The sequence below is a fragment of the Scyliorhinus torazame genome, chromosome 7 (genome assembly GCF_047496885.1).
Source record: "Scyliorhinus torazame isolate Kashiwa2021f chromosome 7, sScyTor2.1, whole genome shotgun sequence".
Lineage (NCBI taxonomy): Eukaryota > Metazoa > Chordata > Chondrichthyes > Carcharhiniformes > Scyliorhinidae > Scyliorhinus > Scyliorhinus torazame.
Window position 1 is genome coordinate 24,917,144 of NC_092713.1, and position 18,632 is coordinate 24,935,775.

General features: G+C 48.0%; 1 protein-coding gene across 1 annotated transcript in view; it reads right to left on the minus strand.

Annotated features, from left to right (window-relative positions):
* LOC140426097 (uncharacterized) overlaps positions 1 to 18,632 on the minus strand; it is a 309,460-nt gene that overhangs the window by 213,897 nt on the left and 76,931 nt on the right. Inside the window, exon 3 of the mRNA XM_072510447.1 lies at positions 8,883 to 8,930. Within this exon, the coding sequence (XP_072366548.1) occupies positions 8,883 to 8,930 (48 nt within the window). The remainder of the gene's footprint in view (positions 1 to 8,882; positions 8,931 to 18,632) is intronic.

Here is an 18,632-nt window from a genome sequence, read left to right on the forward strand (position 1 = left end):
TGGCCCACAATCGGGGCCCACCGATCCACGGGCGGACCTGTGCCGTGGGGGCACTCTTTTCCTTCCGCCTTCGCCACGATCTCCACCATGGCGGAGCCGGAAGAGACTCCCTCCACAGCGCATGCGTGGGGATGCTGTGAGCGGCCGCTAATGCTCCCGCGCATGCGCCGCCCGGAAATGTCATTTCCGCGCCAGCTGGCGGGGCACCAAAGGCCTTTTCCGCCAGCTGGCGGGGCGGAAATTAGTCCGGCGCGGGCCTAGCCCCTCAAGGTTGGAGCTCGGCCCCCCAAGGTGCGGAGGATTCCGCACCTTGGGGCGGCGCGATGCCAGACTGATTTGCGCCGTTTTTGGGCGCCGGTCGGCGGACATCGCGCCGATACCTGAGAATTTTGCCAATGGTACTAGAGGACTGGAGAATTGCAAACTTGTCCAAAAAACAGTGTAAAGATAAGCTTATGAAGATAAGTATAACAATAAAGATAAAGTTAAGCCGCAGGTCAGTCCGTTTAACCGCGGTGCTGTGAAAGCTTCTCAAAACAATCATTTGTGACAAAAGTAATAACAACTGGGCATTTGGCGGGGGTGTTGGGAGTTGTGGGGAAGCATTGGTTTATTGAGGAAAGTCAGCATGGAATTGTTAAGGGAAAATTGTTTTCAACTCACTCGCTTGGGTTTCTGATGAGGAAACTACGGGTGCTGTTTGAGGCTAGCGCTGTCAATGTGGTGCACATGGACTGCCAAAAGGCTTTTGATAAGGCGTTGCACGACAGACTTCTCGAGTAATATTAGAGCTCTTGGAATAAAAAGGAAAGTAACAACATGGATACGGAACTGGCTGAATGTTAGGAAACAAAGAGTGGTGATGAATGGCTGTTTTTCGGACTGGAGGAAGGTTTATAGTGGAGTTTCCTAGGATGGGTGTTTGGACTCCTGATCTTGCTGCTATGTATGAAGGAACCAGACTTTGGAGTGCAGAGCATAATTTCAAAATTTGTGGACGATCTGAGTCTTGGAATCATTCCGAACCAAGAGGAGAATAGTAAAGAACTTCAAAAGGACATAAGTGGGTTGGTGGAATGGGCGGATGCATGGCAGACGCAATTTAATGCAGGGAAATGCGGTACGGTAGCACAGTGGTTAGCACTGTATCTTCACAGTGCCAGGGTCCCAGGTTTGATTCCGGGCTTGGGTCACAGTCTGTGCCGTCTGCACATTCTCCCAGTGTCTGCGTGGGTTTCTTCCGGGTGCTCCGGTTTCCTCCCACAAGTTCCGAAACATGTGCTGTTAGGTAATTTGGACATTCTGAATTCTCCCTCCATGAATTCCCCCTCTGTGTACCCGAACAGGCGCTGGAGTGTGTCGACTAGGGGCTTTTCACAGTAACTTCATTGCAGTGTTAAAGTAAGTCTACTTGTGCAAAGAAGAGTCATATCAGATCTGAAACATTAACTCTCGCTCACTCCACAGACGCTGTCAGATCTGCTGGGTTTTGACACATTTTACTGGTAATTGGCAAAAGAAGCAATTACCACATGTCGAAAAATTATTTCATGCAGCAAGTGATTAGGATCTGGAATGCACTACCTGAGAATGCAATGGAGGCAGGGTGGACTGAGGCTTTGAAATGGGAATTGAATCATCATCTGCCGAGGGAAAATTTGCAGGAAAATGGCAGTAGGGGAATTGCTCCTGCCATCGGCCAACACCGATACAAAGAGCTGAATGGACTCCTTTTGCGCTGTAACCATGCTATGATTCTATATTTACAGTGATTGCTTCTTTTAACCGAGCTTGGTGCTTCTTTTTGCCATCCTTAAACCTATTCCAAAACTGCACCAAGGTGATACCCAAGGTACAATATACCAACGACACTTGGCTGTGCTGTGGTATCATGGGGACCAAAGTGGTCCTCACATCAGGGGCGTTGAGACATGGGAGGACTTGCTAAGCAGGCAAAGCTACCATGGGCAGGTGCATGGCAGCCGGTATCCTGACACCTACAAGAGTAGGCATCTAAGGTGTTGCTCAGAAAGGTCAGGTGAGTTGGCACCAGGAAAATGGAAGGCATCAGGATGGCAGACGCTAGTCACGTCCACTGATCAAGGATGGGGCAGAACTAATGGCATTAATAAGGTTCTGCAGACACTGGGATGGCCTTCCAAAGGTCTTTGAGATGTAGCAGGCATTGCAGACTCGACAGGAAGAGCGCCAACATTGCAATTCATGGCAGGGTGGGTTGGCATGGGGATGGTGCGGAAGTCTTGCTCTGCCTCAGTTCTGATGCTGCATTGGAATTTTACAAGTCAGGTGTTCAAAGTAGTACAATTCCAGACAGGGCCCCACTCTTTCTCAAGTAATCCTTCCTGTGTGAACTTTTGGTTATTGCCTTTTTCCAATAAAAAGTGAGGGGGGAAAAAAAAACTGTTTCTTGGAGAACAATCTATGTTGAGGAGAGTTCAGCTAAAAAGCTAAGTGAAATGTCTAAATCTTATTGCAAATTGTATTTTCACAGGTTTCATATCGTACCAAAACGTCAGGCACTTAGTTTTACAAGGTGTGAGAGTTTGTTTTCCAATAATGTGTCTCTTGGGAAGGAAACTGATAAAGAATACCACTGTATCGCAGCTAGCCTCGATCAGACTATTTACACGGCATTGATTACAGCATTGTTGCTGTGTCTGCTGGGATTAGAACGGTGTCAAATCCTGAACCCAAAGGCACCTGGTGCATCCACATACAAATGGATAAACCATTCATTCTGTATGTCATCAACCAAACATATTTAGGAAGAAATCGTTTTTGAGGTATCTTTGTTATTTTTTCCAATTTTCTCTTCAAGGTACTGGCTTGTGTTGAGGTACAAGACCAAGAGGAGGAAAATAAGAATCTAATACTGGGCATCGAATCAGCTTGCTGTTCCCCACTCCGCTCCTTCTATTTTCTTTCCTCCTTTCCTGATGATGGTTGCATATTTTACAATCCTAAAATCAGCCAAGTGCCAATTCTTCGGGTGAAAGCCTAGACCGCTGGCAGGCCATTCAATCATGGGTGTCACACAAGAACCCCAAGCTTGAGATCCAGCTTTGTAACACATTCCCATTTAACTATATGTGTCGCCCAATAATGGACATCTCTAAAACTGTGATGCAACATTGGAACCAACATTAACTCGCTGTGGTTATGATCAGTATTCTCACTCATATCAAGTCCCATTCACCCATCACTCCTGGTGCTCACTGACCTTCATTGGATGTGTCTGGCAATCATTTTAAGGTTACAATCCTGGTTTTCAATCCTTCCGTATTGATAGCACCACGATTGGGTGGCCGTGCCTTCAGCTACCTAGGTCCTAGGTCCTGGAATTCCCTTCCTAATCATCTCCCCACTGTTATCCCTTATTCCTCCCTTCAGATGCTCTTTTAAAACCCTGCTCCTTTGATCAAGTTTACGTTAATCTATCCTAATCGCTCTTTACCTAATTTATTTCATAGAGAGTATTTTTTAAATGGTGAGACGGTGGGAAGTGTTGATGTCCAAAGGGATTGGGTATCCTTGTTTATGAGTCACTGAAAGCCTTTGGGGAGGCAGTGGTATTGTCACGGGACTAGTAATCCAGAGAGCCGGGGTAATGCTCTGGAGAACTGGGTTCGAATCCCGTCAGTGGAATCCAAATTCAATAAAAATCTGGAATTAAAAGACGACAATAAAATCATTGCCAATTGTCATTAAAAAACAAACATCTGGTTCACTAACATTTTTAGGGAAGGAAATCTGTCGTCCTTACCTAGTCTGACCTACATGTGACTCCAGACCCACAGCAATGTGGTTGACTCTTAAATGCCCTCAGGGGTGGGCAATAAATGCTGACCCAGCCAGCGACGCCCAGATCCCATGGATGAATAAATTTAGGATGGAAGTACAGCAAGCAACCAAGAAGATATGTTGGCTTTTATTGCAAGTACAGGAGTAAAGGGCCAGGATTCTCAGAGCCCGCGGCGGGTCGGAGAATCGCCGGGGCGGCGCGGGAATCCCGCCATGCCGCTCCGACGCCGGGCCGCGATTCTCCAGGGACCAGACAATCGACCGCCAGCCGTGCGGTGCAGTCCACGCGCGCCGGTCGGGGGCTGCTGAAAAAGCCCCCAGCGGCGATTCTCCGGTGCTCGATGGGCCGAACTGCGACGAGTCCCACCGGCGTGGTTCTAATCTGATACCACCCGGTGGGAGCTTGGACTCACGGCCATGGTGGCGGCGTTGGGGGGGTGGGGGGGGGGGGCAGGGGGAAACATGACTCTGGGGGGGGGGGGCCCCAGCGATGGGCAGACCTGCGATCGGGGGCCACCAATCGGCGGGCCATCGCGATCGGAGGAGGACCTATCTTCCTCCGCGCGGCCCACGGTCTCCATCCGCCATGTCAGCGTTGCCTGCGCCGAAGTGGGAAGCTGCGTGCATGCGCAGCCTGGGCAGCAGGCCCCGCCGGCAGCCAGAGCTGTGGGACGCAAGCCGGGGCTATGCTAGCCCCATGGAGAATGGAGAATCACTCCGGACTTTCTAGGAAAAAGTCCGGAGTGATTCTAGCCCGTTTTCCGGCAGGTGTGGGGACTTAGTCCCCTAAAGGGAGAATCCGCCGAAGATGTCTTGCTGAAATTATCTGGAGTCTTACTGAGATGATACCTGGATATTGCTACAGTTTTGGTCTTCCCAAGGAAGGATATGCTTGCCTGAGGGAATGAAATAAAGGTGAATACCTATTTGATTTTGCCAGTGATGTCCCTGTCACATAGTTTTTATCTTCGACTGTCTGAGTTGGGAAGATCTTTTTGGCACAGATTTGTATCTCAGTTTTGCTTTTGGATGTTGGTACTTTAGATTACCATCCTTGAATATTGTCAGAGCGTAAAGCATAATAATCCACTACCGTCTGGAGAAAAGAATGGCCTCCTATTTGCTGTAAAATTCTATGATTCTAACCGCTGCAGTCCATGTGGTGTAGGTACACCCACAGTGCTGTTAGGGAGGGAGTTCCACTACTCAGTGATAGCGAAGGAATGGTAATACGGTTCCAAATTTGGATGGAGTGAGGCTTGGAGGGGAACTCTGGGTGCAATTCTCCCATCGGGAGACTAAGTGCCGATGCCGGAGTGAAAATCGGAGTGTTTCACTCCGGCGTCGGAGGCCGCTCCCAGCCCCCTATTCTCCCACCCCCGGGGGGGCTAGGAGCGGCGCCGCATCATTTACGCGCGCCGGGCCTTGGCGGCGCGTAAAAGTGGCGGCGCGTAAATGATGCGGCCGGTGCCGCGTAAATGACGTCACCCGCGCATGCACAGGTTGACCGGCACCAACCTGCGCATGCGCAGTTGCCATCCTCCCCGCAAGAAGATGTCGGATGGATCTTGCGGGGCGGCAGAGGAAAGGAGGTCCTCCTTCAGAGAGGCCGGCCCGCCGATCGGTGGGCACCGATCACGGGCCAGACCCCTTTTGAGCCCCCCCCCCCCCCCCCCCGCCGGTGCAGGAACCCCCCTCCCCCCCCACAGGTCCCCCCCCTCCCCCCCCAGCGTTTCCGCGCTGTTCCCGCTGGCAGCGACCAGGTGTGGACGGCACCGGATGGAACCTGTCATGTTGGGCAAGCTGCTCGGCCCATCCGGACCAGAGAATCGCCGCTCGCCCGTTACAAACGGCAAGCGGCGATTCTCCCAGCGGCCAGCCGTGATTCTCGCCGCGCCGGTTTGGGGGGGTGGGGGGTGGAAGAATCGCGTGCGGGTGTCGGGGCGGGGTGGCGGGACACACACGGCGCCCCGGTGATTCTCCCACCCGGCGTGGGGGGGGGGCGAGAATTCCGCCCTCTATCTCATGTCCTGAAACTCCCTGAAATGCAATCTCAAGGAATGATTGAATCTACAGTCCCCCCTTTTAAATTCATATTGTTTCGCTGTATGGTTCCCTATATCATTGTTTACTTGTCCATCATATGTGTGTACAAGCATCGCGACGACAGCCATTAACTCTGAACATCATGAATCAGCGAGAGTGTGTGTGAAATATTTTAAGCAGTTTGTGTTCAGAACATCCTAAATGATGAACAATTTGAACATTTATGGATATTTATAATAGAACACTAACGTTTTACAAACTGCCTGTAAGGTGATTGGTGTTCATGGTCACTTATCCGAGTTCCACAGTAGGTGACTGAGGTCAAGTGGGTTTCCTGCCGTGATTGCTTTCAGACTAACAGTGTCCGAAGTAACTGAATATGAACTGGGGTTCCCACCCATATGAGGCAGTTCTCCTCAAAGTAATATTCGAGACCCAGCACAATAATAAAGGAAACAGCAAATCAATAAGTTACTGTCAGGTTGAGTCTTGAATGGGCCTTTGGGCAGGCTGTCCATGCAGGAACAGCTCTAATAGCCAACTGGCAAGGATGTGTGGGTTAGGTGGACTGACCATTTTCTTCACTCAGAGGGTAGTGAGTGTCTGGAATGGGCTGCCAGAGGTAGTAGTAGAGGCGGGTACAATTGTGTCTTTTAAAAAACATTTAGATAGTTACATGGGTAAGATGGGTATAGAGGGTTATGGGCCAAGTGCGGGCAACTGGGACTAGCTTAATGGTAAAAACTGGGCGGCATGGACTAGTTGGGCCGAAGGGCCTGTTTCCATGCTGTAAACTTCTATGATTCTATGACCATGCTAAATTGCCCCTTAATGTCCAACGATGTGTAGGTTAGGTAGGGTTACAGCGCTAGGGCAGGGGAACGGGCCTAGATAGGGTGCTTTTTCAGAGGGTCATTGCAGACTCGATGGCCGAATAGCCTCCTTCTGCACTGTAGAGATTCTATGAATAGTTCTACAGCCTCCATGCCCAATTTTTACCCCTCACTTCTGAACAGTGGTTACTCAAGTCAGAGACAGGCACCCACAATGCTTTGTACTCCTCTCCCTCCCCTATCCCCAAGTGGCATTTTTCATTATGATTGGTTGTCTGACATTGGGGGAAGGGGTTAAAATTCATCAAGCCATGCCTGATTATGTTCTTAATCAATGTCTTTCCAGCAAGGCTCATCATATACTGATTAGGAAAAGAAGTCCTAGTTTATTTTTCTCCTTCCCCACACCTGAGGATCAATACAAGGGACAATGGCACAATCATAGAATCACGGAATCCCTACAGTGCAGAAGGAGGCCATTCAGCCCATCAAGTCTACACCGACCCTTTGAAAGAGCACCCTACCCAGATCCACTCACCCGGCCACACTGCCCTATCCCCGTAACCCCATAACCTAACCTCAGGAGCAATTTATCATGGCCAATCCACCTAACCCGTACATCTTTGGACTGTGGGAGGAAACCAGAGCACCCGATGGAAACCCAAATGGAGAATGTACAAACTCCAGACAGACAGTGACCCAAGGCCGGAATTGAACCCGGGTCCCTGGCGCTGTGAGGCAGCAGTGCTAACCACTGTGCTACTGACACCATCACCGATGACAAAGCAAATTGGAAGAGCAAATTGGGATCCTCCTGAGTGAAATGGCTCATGGTCACATTATGTTTATGGCACAGTCCGTGTGCCCTGCCTGAAGGCAAGTCATTGGCTCATCCTCTGCTGATGCTTAATCCTGAGCCATATTCTTGGCGGAGTGCGTCAGTGGTGCTTTGAGATTGCCTTCCTCTCTGAGGGACAGAGCCAGGAGCCGGGTCCCAGGACTGCCTCAGCCAGAATGGGAATCGAACCCACGCGGTTGGCCTGTTTCTGAACCATGGGCTATTCAGTGGATCTAAACCAATCATGTATTATATTGCCCTATTGAACTGACACAGCAGAGTGAGAATTCAATAAGGTGAATGCATGTAGAACACTTTGTGAAAGTAGAGTGACACTGGACAAGAGCTGACAATCAGAAGTGAGTTTATTAAAATGAATAGTGATCGATTATATAGAATTGAAACAAGGAAGGAAACAGCAATAAATGAAGTCCACATTACTGGTATTGTAACCTGCCAACCAACACTTAAAAAGCATGTACTGCATGAAAAAAAGCAGAATTAAGCACATCTAATCACTTCTGTAACCAAAGGTTCGATTGAAAATAACCTTGAATGTTAGCTGTTATTATCAATATTTTATTAATTATAAATATCTCTGGCTCCTGCACTTCCGAAAGCTCTCTCTTTGTGGTACTACAATTGAGTCAATTTAATATTGCGTTACGCTCATGGACTCATTTTAAACCAGTTACTTTTTTGTGTGCGCGCAATGCAAGCCAGTTTTAAACTAATAGGTTAAATGGTTCATCAAGGCATTTTTGTAAGTTGACGTGTTCGAGACCGATCCACAGATCACAAAAAAAAGTGCTGCATTTTAAAGGCAATTAAAATTTCAACGTTATATTGAATGAAATTTTGGAGACTCTATCACTCATTAAACTGACTACAGATAATGAGGAATATTGATGTTTCAACTGCAGCTAAATAGCAGGTATCCCATATTGTTGAAAAGGAATCATGCCAGCACTTAGATGCATTCATATGTAGATATGGCACAGTAAAGCTCACACTGGAGTGCACATTATTTAAATGTTAGACACAATGTCAATTTTAATGCAATGGCAGACAGCACTCACATCTCACAAATGCTGATATGACTCAAAAGCCCATTACATCACTTTAACTGCAAGTGGTCCCACAGGATAATGAGATTTAGACACATTTTAGTACGGATTCCTAAGTATCATTGGCAATATTTATTCCTTTTATAGCTTTTAATTCAATTATTTGTTTTTACCTTAAAAAAAAAAGAATCCTTTTTAAAGAAAAATCAACATATGTATCTGTATTTAAACCCCCCCCCCCCCCCTCCCCAGCCCAACCACCATCGCAAGCCTTACCTCTGCTGTGCATACTTTACAACTCAGTCTGTCTTCATTCCTGGGGCCCTGTGGAAAACAAAACTCAGTTAGATCTATTCATGGGAGAATGGAAAAGGAAGTCTGTGTGCGGTTGTGATAATATTAATCAACATTGCGATTATTGGAACAACAGTCAAAAAAAAAAATCTGCTTGACCCCTCAGGAATAGCCTTGGCATTTTGGAACCTAAACTTCAATTCCGGCAAGTTTGTGTTTCTTTTCAATTTGTGCAAGGCACCGCAGAGGTTCAGACATGCTCAGTGGATTTCTATGTTTTCTTTAATTCTATCAACATATTTAACAGCAGAGGAAATTACTATTGTAACCCCGACATTTGGCCCCTGGTTAAGGCAGCGGACACGGTGGCCAGATTGCGGCTTTGATGGCCTCTTACTTAGGGACATGCACAGGCCGTTCAGCCCCTCAGGCGTATACTGGCACTCCGTCATGGCTTCTTTGTACCTTAACCCTATGTGCCTGCCTTTGACCCCTGGCGTTGTCCAACAAACATCTATCGATCTCAGCTTTGAATGCTCCAGTTGGCCCCCAGCATCCACAGCTCTCTGTGGGAAATATTTCACATTTACACTATCCTTTGTGTGAGAATTCTTCCCTAATTCTACTCCCGGGTGGTGATTATACCTCTTTATTCTTGATTCCCCCACCGGAGTAAATAACTTCTCTGCAACCACCCTGTCAAACCTTTGTGTCATTTTTTGTCACTTAGAGTCATAGGGTGTTACAGCCCAGCAAGAGGCCCTTCTGCCCCTCGTGGCTGCAATGACTCTCAAGCACCTACACATTCTAATCCCATTTTCCAGCACTTGATCCGTAGCCTTGTACGCTGTGGCATTTTAAGTCCACATCCAAATGCTTCTTAAATGTTGTGAAGGTTCCTACCCCTCCCACTCTTTCAGCCAGTGAGTCCCAGATTTCCACCACCCTTGGGGTGAAAAATTTCCCCCTCAAATCCCCTATAAATCTCCTGCCCCTTAACTTAAATCCATGCCCCCTGGTGATTGATCCCTCTACGAAGGGGAAAAGTTTTTCATATCTACCGTATTCATGTCCCTCACAATTTTGCACACCTCGATCAGGTCCCAGGGCAGCACGGTAGCATAGAACATAGAACATTACAGCGCAGTACAGGCCCTTCGGCCCTCGATGTTGCGCCGACCTGTGAAACCACTCTAAAGCCCATCTACACTATTCCCTTATCGTCCATATGTCTATCCAATGACCATTTGAATGCCCTTAGTGTTGGCGAGTCCACTACTGTTGCAGGCAGGGCATTCCACGCCCTTACTAAGTTGAGTAAAGAACCTACCTCTGATCTTTGTCCTATATCTATCTCCCCTCAATTTAAAGCTATGTCCCCTCATGCTAGACATCACCATCCGAGGTAAAAGGCTCTCACTGTCCACCCTATCCAATCCTCTGATCATCTTGTATGCCTCAATTAAGTCACCTCTTAACCTCCATCTCTCTAACGAAAACAGCCTCAAGTCCCTCAGCCTTTCCTCATAAGATCTTCCTTCCATACCAGGCAACATTCTGGTAAATCTCCTCTGCACCCTTTCCAATGCTTCCTCATCCTTCCTATAATGCGGCGACCAGAATTGCACGCAATACTCCAAATGCGGCCGCGCCAGAGTTTTGTACTTGATGCAACATGACCTCATGGCTCCGAAACTCAATCCCTCTACCAATAAAAGTTGACACACCGTACGCCTTCTTATCAACCCTCTCAACCTGGGTGGCAACTTTCAGGGATCTGTGTACATGGACACCGAGATCTCTCTGATCATCCACACTGCCAAGAATCTTACCATTAGCCCAGTACTCTGTCTTCCTGTTATTCCTTCCAAAATGAATCACCTCACACTTTTCTGCATTAAACTCCATTTGCCACCTCTCAGCCCAGCGCTGCAGCTTATCTATGTCCCTCTGTAACTTGTAACATCCTTCCGCACTGTCCACAGCTCCACCGACTTTAGAGTCATCTGCAAATTTACTCACCCATCCTTCAACGCCCTCCTCCAGGTCATTTATAAAAATGACAAACAGCAGTGGCCCCAAAACAGATCCTTGTGGTACACCACTAGTAACTGGATTCCAGTCTGAACATTTCCCATCAACCACCACCCTTTGTCTTCTTCCAGCTAGCCAATTTCTGATCCAAACTGCTAAATCACCCTGAATCCCATGCCTCCTTATTTTCTGCAGTAGCCTACCGTGGGGAACCTTATCAAACGCTTTACTGAAATCCATATACACCACATCAACTGCTTTACCCTCATCCGCCTGTTTGGTCACCTTCTCAAAGAACTCAATAAGGTTTGTGAGGCACGACCTTCCCTTCACAAACCCGTGTTGACTATCTCCAATCAAATTATTCCTTTCCAGATGATTATACATCCTATGTCTTATAAACCTTTCCAAGATTTTGCCCACAACAGAAGTAAGGCTCACTGGTCTATAGTTACCGGGGTTGTCTTTACCCACCTTCTTGAACAAGGGGACAACATTTGCTATCCTCCAGTCATCTGGCACTATTCCTGTAGACAAAGGTGACTTAAAGATCAAAGCCAATGGCTCAGCAATCTCCTCCCGAGCTTCCCAGAGAAGCCTAGGATAAATTCCATCCGGCCCAGGGGACTTATCTATTTTCACACTTTCCAGAATTGCTAACACCTTCTCCTTATGAACCTCAAGCCCTTCTAGTCTAGTAGCCTGAATCTCTGTATTCTCCTCGACAACATCTTTTTCTTGTGTGAATACTGACGAAAAATATTCATTTAGCACCTCTCCTAGCTCCTCGGACTCCAAGCACAACTTCCCACTACTGTCCTTGACTGGCCCTACTCTTACCCTAGTCATTTGTTTATTCCTGACATATCTATAGAAAGCTTTAGGATTATCCTTGATCCTACCTGCCAAAGACTTCTCATGTCCCCTCCTGGCTCTTCTTAGCTCTCTCTTTAGGTCCTTCCTAGCTAACTTGTAACTCTCGAGCGCCCTAACTAAACTTTCATGTCTCATCTTTTCTTAAGCCTCCTTCTTCCTCTTGACAAGTGTTTTGACTGCTTTATTAAACCATGGTTCCCTTGCTCGATCACTTCCTCCCTGCCTGACAGGTACATACCTATCAAGGACACGCAGTAGCTGGTCCTTGAACAAGCTCCACATTTCCATTGAAATGTAATGAAAATCGCTTATTGTCACAAGTAGGCTTCAAATGAAGTTACTGTGAAAAGCCCCTAGTCGCCACATTCCGGCGCCTGTTCAGGGAGGCTGATATGGGCATTGTGCCCATCCCCTGCAGTTTTCCTCTCCATTCGATGCATCCTAAGTCTTGCCTCATCGCATCATAATTGCCTTTCCCCCAGATATAACTCTTGCCCTGCGGTATATACCTATCCCTTTCCATCACTAAATTAAACATAATGGAATTGTGGTCACTATCACGCTCCAGATCAGGCAATATCCTGGTGAATCTCCTCTGCACCCTCTCTAGCACAATCACATCCTACTATAATGTGGCGACCAGAACTGCACACAGTATTCTAGCTGTCGTCTAATGAGCGTTTGATACCATCATAGCCTTCCTGCTCTTGTATTCTCTGGCTTGGCTAATAAAGGCAATTATCCCGTATGCCTTCTTAACCACCTTATCTACCTGTCCTACTGCCTTCAGGGATCCCTTCAGGGATCTATGGACATGTACCTCTGGGTTCCTCTGGTCCTCTGCATTTCCTAACATCCTACCATTCCCTGTGTAGTCCCTTGCCTTGTCAGTCCTCGCAGAATGTAGCACCTCACGCTTTTCAGGGTTTAATTCCACTTGCCACTGTTATGCCCAAAGTCCAGTAGCTTTGGTGCCAGAAGATTAGTGAGGGAATATCCGCTGGGAGTTCTTCTGAGCTGGAAGTGCATGCATGTGGTTTTCCAAGGATTTCAGGATTGGGTTTTGCTGGGGTGTAGCGGAATTGTGAATTGCCTGCTGGTGTTCACGGACCAGGCTGGCATGTGAAGGGTGACCACTTGACTGATGCACTGCAGAGTGGCCGCTACGCAGTGAAAGGTTCCTGCTGCGAGCGTAAGAAAACAGGCTAGGGTTACTAAAAGCGGCAGAAGACACAGAGCAATGAGATGGTTAACAAGCAAAGTTCCGCAGCATTAACACTTCACAAACAGCAGTCACATCCAAGGGATTCTGTTTATTTTGAACATTACACTGATATCAGTTATGGAACTCATGTTGTTTCACATTAAACTAATTTGAAGCACTGCATCTGGACTGTCCCCTGGCGCCAGTTCCAAACCATTTAACATTTTTTATTCGCGCACTCTATAAAATCATGGTTACAAACCATTATGAATTTGCATGCATGACCCACTTTGAAGACCGTCATCAAAGACAAATGACCCAAGTTATGGATAAAGTCAAGAGCTGATTAATTTACAATGAAAATCTAACAGACTTGAGTTGCTGTCAACTGTCTATTCAAACCATTGCTTAAGCGTTCGCTCGTGTGGAGTCATTTTCGACAAATGCTCCAAGGCTGAAAAAAAAAATTAGGTAAAAATGAGAGTTTTCTCCACACTGAAGCGAAATATCTGTAAGACTGGCTTGTGATGTGAAGCATTCAGAAGTACTCAATTAAGCCCTGGTTTGTAGCTGAAGATTATAAACTGCTTTTGAAGAATGTACTCAGAAAGCTCCGGCTTGGTGTTCAATTGGATTAAATCAACTCAAATGGTGGCTGTAAGGGCAACATGAGTGATAAGGATGCTGTGCTATAATTTCCTGGGTCAGTCAACCTTCGAAAGGTAATAATAATCTGAGCGTTGCAGTAATAATAAACCTACTTCATTAGGCTGGCATCTTGCATGACGCTTTGGACACACCCAAAGGGCTTCAAGAGGAATTGCAAAGTGAAAGGAATCTTACTGAATGCCAGCCTGAATGAGGCAATACTTCTTGTTACTAGAGGTTGCGGAGTATTGGGTAGGTGAAATCCCATTGCCACATCGCTGCACTGGGTAAAACTCAATCAGTGGCAGGCCAGGGAAGGGACACCTCCCCCACTTTGGAAGAACATGCAACCAATGAGACGGATCTGTCAGAATCACATGCGTAACCCACACAGCCATCCGGGATGGTCTCAGTCCCGAAACGGAATTGGACCATCCCGGATGTGCGTCGACCTGATTCAGCTCAATAAAGCAGTGAGGAGAGAAACCCATCCAATGTCCTCGGCAGATGAAGACCTGACCAAACTCTCTAAATGCATAGTGTCTTCAAAGCTCACCATTAACAACTTCCACCAGATGAAAAATGCAAATTGCTGACTGTGTTTATCACCCACATTAGGAACATAAGAATTAGGGAGCAGAAGTAGGCAATTCAGCCCCTCGAGAGTCATTTGTCTTTGATGACACCATTCAATCAGATTATGACTGATCTCTTCCTGGTCTCAAATCCACCTCCCCACCTGTTAGCCCTTTAACCCATTCTTTAAAAAATCCAAAATATATCTATCTCCTTCTTGAAACTATTTAATGACTCCGATTCCACCGCACTATGAGGAAGCGAGTTCCACAAATTTCTGGCAGGTTCCATTCTAACCACTTGCCATTCCGAATCACCTCAATACCAGAAACTGTGTAATGAACGATGTAGACCAGCTTACAAGGCCCAAAGTATGTCACCTGCCACATGCATGATGTTTTTTTCCATGGCCTCCTTCTGCACTGTAGAGATTCTGTGATTCTATGTGTCACAGGAAGGTTGACCAAAGCCCTGACTAGTGTGTCTGCAGTTGGCTGATGTTTTCCATGAACATACGGTGTCTCATATGAAATGAAAAAAATGAAAATCGCTTATTGTCACAAGTAGGCTTCAAATGAAGTTACTGTGAAAAGCCCCTAGTCGCCACATTCCAGCGCCTGTTCGGGAATTGAACCGTGCTGCTGGCCTGCCTTGGTCTGCTTTCAAAGCCAGTGAATTAGCCCTGCGCTAAACCAGCCCCCATTTGGCCCCCAATGAGGGGGGGGGCATCTTTGAAAGTTCCTTCTCATCTGACAGTGAGACCAATGGTTTATGATCTGTTTCAATGGTGACTTTCAGGTTGATAATGTAATCTGAGAGCTTCTCACAATCCCACATGACCATGAGAGCAGTGACTAGTGGGATACCGCAGGGATCGGTGCTAGGACCCCAGCTATTCACAATATATTAATGATTTAGATAAGGGAACAAAATATAATATCTCCAAATTGGGTGGGAGGGTGAGCTGTGAGGAGGATACAGAGATCCTTCAGTGTGATTTGGACAAGTTGAGTGAGTGGGAAAATGAATGGCAGATAATTTAGATAAATCTGAGCTTATCCACTTTGGTAGCAAAAACGAGAAGGCAGACTATTAACTGAATGGCCATAAATTAGAAGAGGAGAATGGGCAACGAGATCTGGGAGTCCTCATATGCCAGTCACTGAAGGTAAGCATGCAGGTGCAGCAGGCGGTAAAGAACGCAAATGGTATTTTGGCCTTCATAGCGAGAGGATTCGAGTACTGGAGCAGGGTTGTCTTGGTGCAATTATACAGGGCCTTGGTGAGGCCACACCTGGAATATTGTGTGTAGTTTCTGTCTCCTTTCCTGTTCTTGCTCTAGAGGGAGTGCAGCGCAGGTATACAAGACTGATTCCTGTCTGGCGGGACTGACGTATGAGGAGAGATTGAATCGGTTAGGCTTGTATTCGCTGGAGTTCAGAAGAATGAGGGGAGAATCTCATAGAAACCTATAAAATTCTAACAGGACTGACAGGGCAGATGCAGGAAGAATGTTTCCAATGGTGGGTGTGTCCAGAACCAGGGGCGAAATTCTCCCGAAACGGCGCGATGTCCGCCGACTGGCGCCCAAAACGGCGTCAATCAGACAGGCATCGCGCCGCCCCAAAGGTGCGGAATGCCGCGCATCTTTGGGGGCCGAGCCCCAACATTGAGGGGCTAGGCCGACGCCGGAGGAATTTCCGCCCCGCCAGCTGGCGGAAACGGCCTTTGTTGCCCTGCCAGCTGGCGCGGAAATGACATCTCCGGGCGGCTCATGCGCGAGAGCGTCAGCGGCCGCTGACAGTTTCACACGCATGCGCAGTGGAGGGAGTCTCTTCTGCCTCCGCCATGGTGGAGACCGTGGCGGAGGCGGAAGGGAAAGAATGCCCCCACGGCACAGGCCCGCCCGCGGATCGGTGGGCCCCGATCGCGGGCCAGGCCACCGTGGGGGCACCCCCCGGGGCCAGATCGCCCCGCGCCCCCCCCCAGGACCCCGGAGCCTGCCCACTCCGCCTTGTCCCGCCGTTCAACAGGTGGTTTAATCCACGCCGGCGGGACAGGCAATTTATCGGCGGGACTTCTGCCCATCCGGGCCGGAGGATCGAGCGGGGGGGCCCGCCAACCGGCGCGGACCGATTCCCGCCCCCGCCGAATATCCGGTGCCGGAGACTTCCGCAACCAGCGGGGGCGGGATTCGCGGGAAAAATTCTCCTACCCGCCCCGCCACATTTCTGCCCCGACCGGCCGGCGGGAGTCTCCGTAACACCAGCCGGTCAATGGGGTTTCCCATTGTGGGGCAGCCCCACACCGTCGGGAAATCCCTGGGCGCCGGCAAAACGGAGACTCCCGCCGGCGGAGAATGACGCCCCATGGCAGCCCCCAGTGATTCGCTCCAACCCGGCGGGGGGGTCGGAGAATGACGCCCCAGGGGCCACAGTCTGAGGATATGCGGTTGACCATTTAGGACAGAGATGAGAAATTTCTTCACCCAGAGAGTGGTGAACCTGTGGAATTTGTTAACACAGTAAGTAGTTGAGGCCAAAACATTGCATGTTTTCAAGAACCAGTTAGATATAGCAATTAGGGTGAAGGGATCAAAGGATATGGGGGGGAAAGTGGGATTAGGCTATTGAGTTGGATGATCAGCCATGATAATAATGAATGGCGGAGCAGGCTCGAAGGGCCGAATGGCCTTCTCCTGCTCCTATTTATATGTTTCTTTTCGATAATGGCATGCCATGTCTGTGTGTCTGGCAGTCCTCTGGTAATATATTGTTCAGTGACATCCATCAAATTGTTCCTGAAACAAAACTGCCCCAGCTCTGTGGATGAAGCAGGTGTCGCTATGGTAATGGGCAAGGTTGGGTCGTAATGAGTCAGGATAATGGGTGGCAGCAGCATTACTTTGATGTGACTAAACACTTTCTCCTGGTGCACAGCCCAACTCCAAGCCTGCCCTATTTTGAGAAGGTATCCGCAGGGGTTCTGTGACCTGTGCCAGGTTGGGCAGAAATGTCCCCATGCCCAGGAATATCTGGAGATCTGGAATAGATGGTGGGGTTGAAACATGCTGACAGCTTTCATTTTCTGTGGGTCTGCCTTGATGCCTTTGTTGCTGCCGATGTGTCCGAGGAAGCAAATGGAAGTCTTGGAGAACTCTCATTTCTCGTCCAGTGTCGGTTCTGCTTGTTGCAAGTGTGCTGGGACAACCAAGGACCAGAAAGACAGCTCAAATTCTGATTCAGCAAAGTTTGCCCAAATCAATAGGCTAACACTCATTCAAATGTAACCAGAACAAGATCTAGAAGAATCGGCAAGCCTCCAGACCGCCTGAATCTGTAAAGTCAGAGACTTGACGAGGGGTGGGGTGGAGGTAATGTCGGTAAGTTGGGTAAAGACTTTGGGGGAGCTGCAGTATAAGGGTATCTGAGATAGCAAAGGTTCATGTGGAACTGGACACAGTACTGCCGGGGACGAGGATCAGCAATGGCCTGTGTAGAAGCAAGCAGTGCACATCTTGGGCTGTATATATGTACAGAGCTATGTGTTATCAATAAACACTCAATGTTCAACCAAATAAAACTCAGAACCTCTTCGTGAGAGACCTACTGAATATACAGCATACAACCAGGGTCTTCAGTTATGAGAAACTCAGGTTGTTTTTCTCAGAGCAGGAGAGGGTAAGGGGAGATATAAAAGGGTTAAGAACATAAGAATATAAGAAGCAGGAGTAGGCCATCTGGCCCTTCGAGCCTGCTCCGCCATTCAATGAGATCATGGCTGATCTTTTGTGGACTCAGCTCCACTTTCCCGCCGAACACCATAACCCTTTATTTCTTTGGGAAATACAAAGGTTTTTGGTAAAAGTGAATAAGGAGAAACTGTTTCCATTGGTAGGAGGGTCAAGAACCAGAGGATACAGATTTCAGATAATTGGCAAAAGGAAATCCAGGGGGGATGGTGGTCAGAAGAATTTCTTGTTTGTTATAACCAGGGGTGCTCAATCTGAAAAGGGGGGTAGAAGCAGCTTCAATGGTAGCATTGAATCAAAAGAGAATTGGAGACATAATTGAAAAGTGGCACAGTGGTTAGCACTGTTGCTTCACAACGCCAGGGACCCGGGTTCGATTCCCGGCTTCGTTCACTGTCTGGACGGAGTCATCACGTTTTCCCCATGTCTGCATAGGTTTCCTCCGGATGCTCCGGTTTCCTCCCACAAGTCCCGAAAGACGTGCTTGTTAGGTGAATTGGTCATTCTGAATTCTCCCTCTGTGTACCCGAACAGGCGCTGGAGCGTGGCGACGAGGGGATTTTCACAGTAACTTCATTGCAGTGTTAATGCCTACTTGTGAACATCACTAAAGATTATTATAGATTCTAAAAGAAAGGAAATA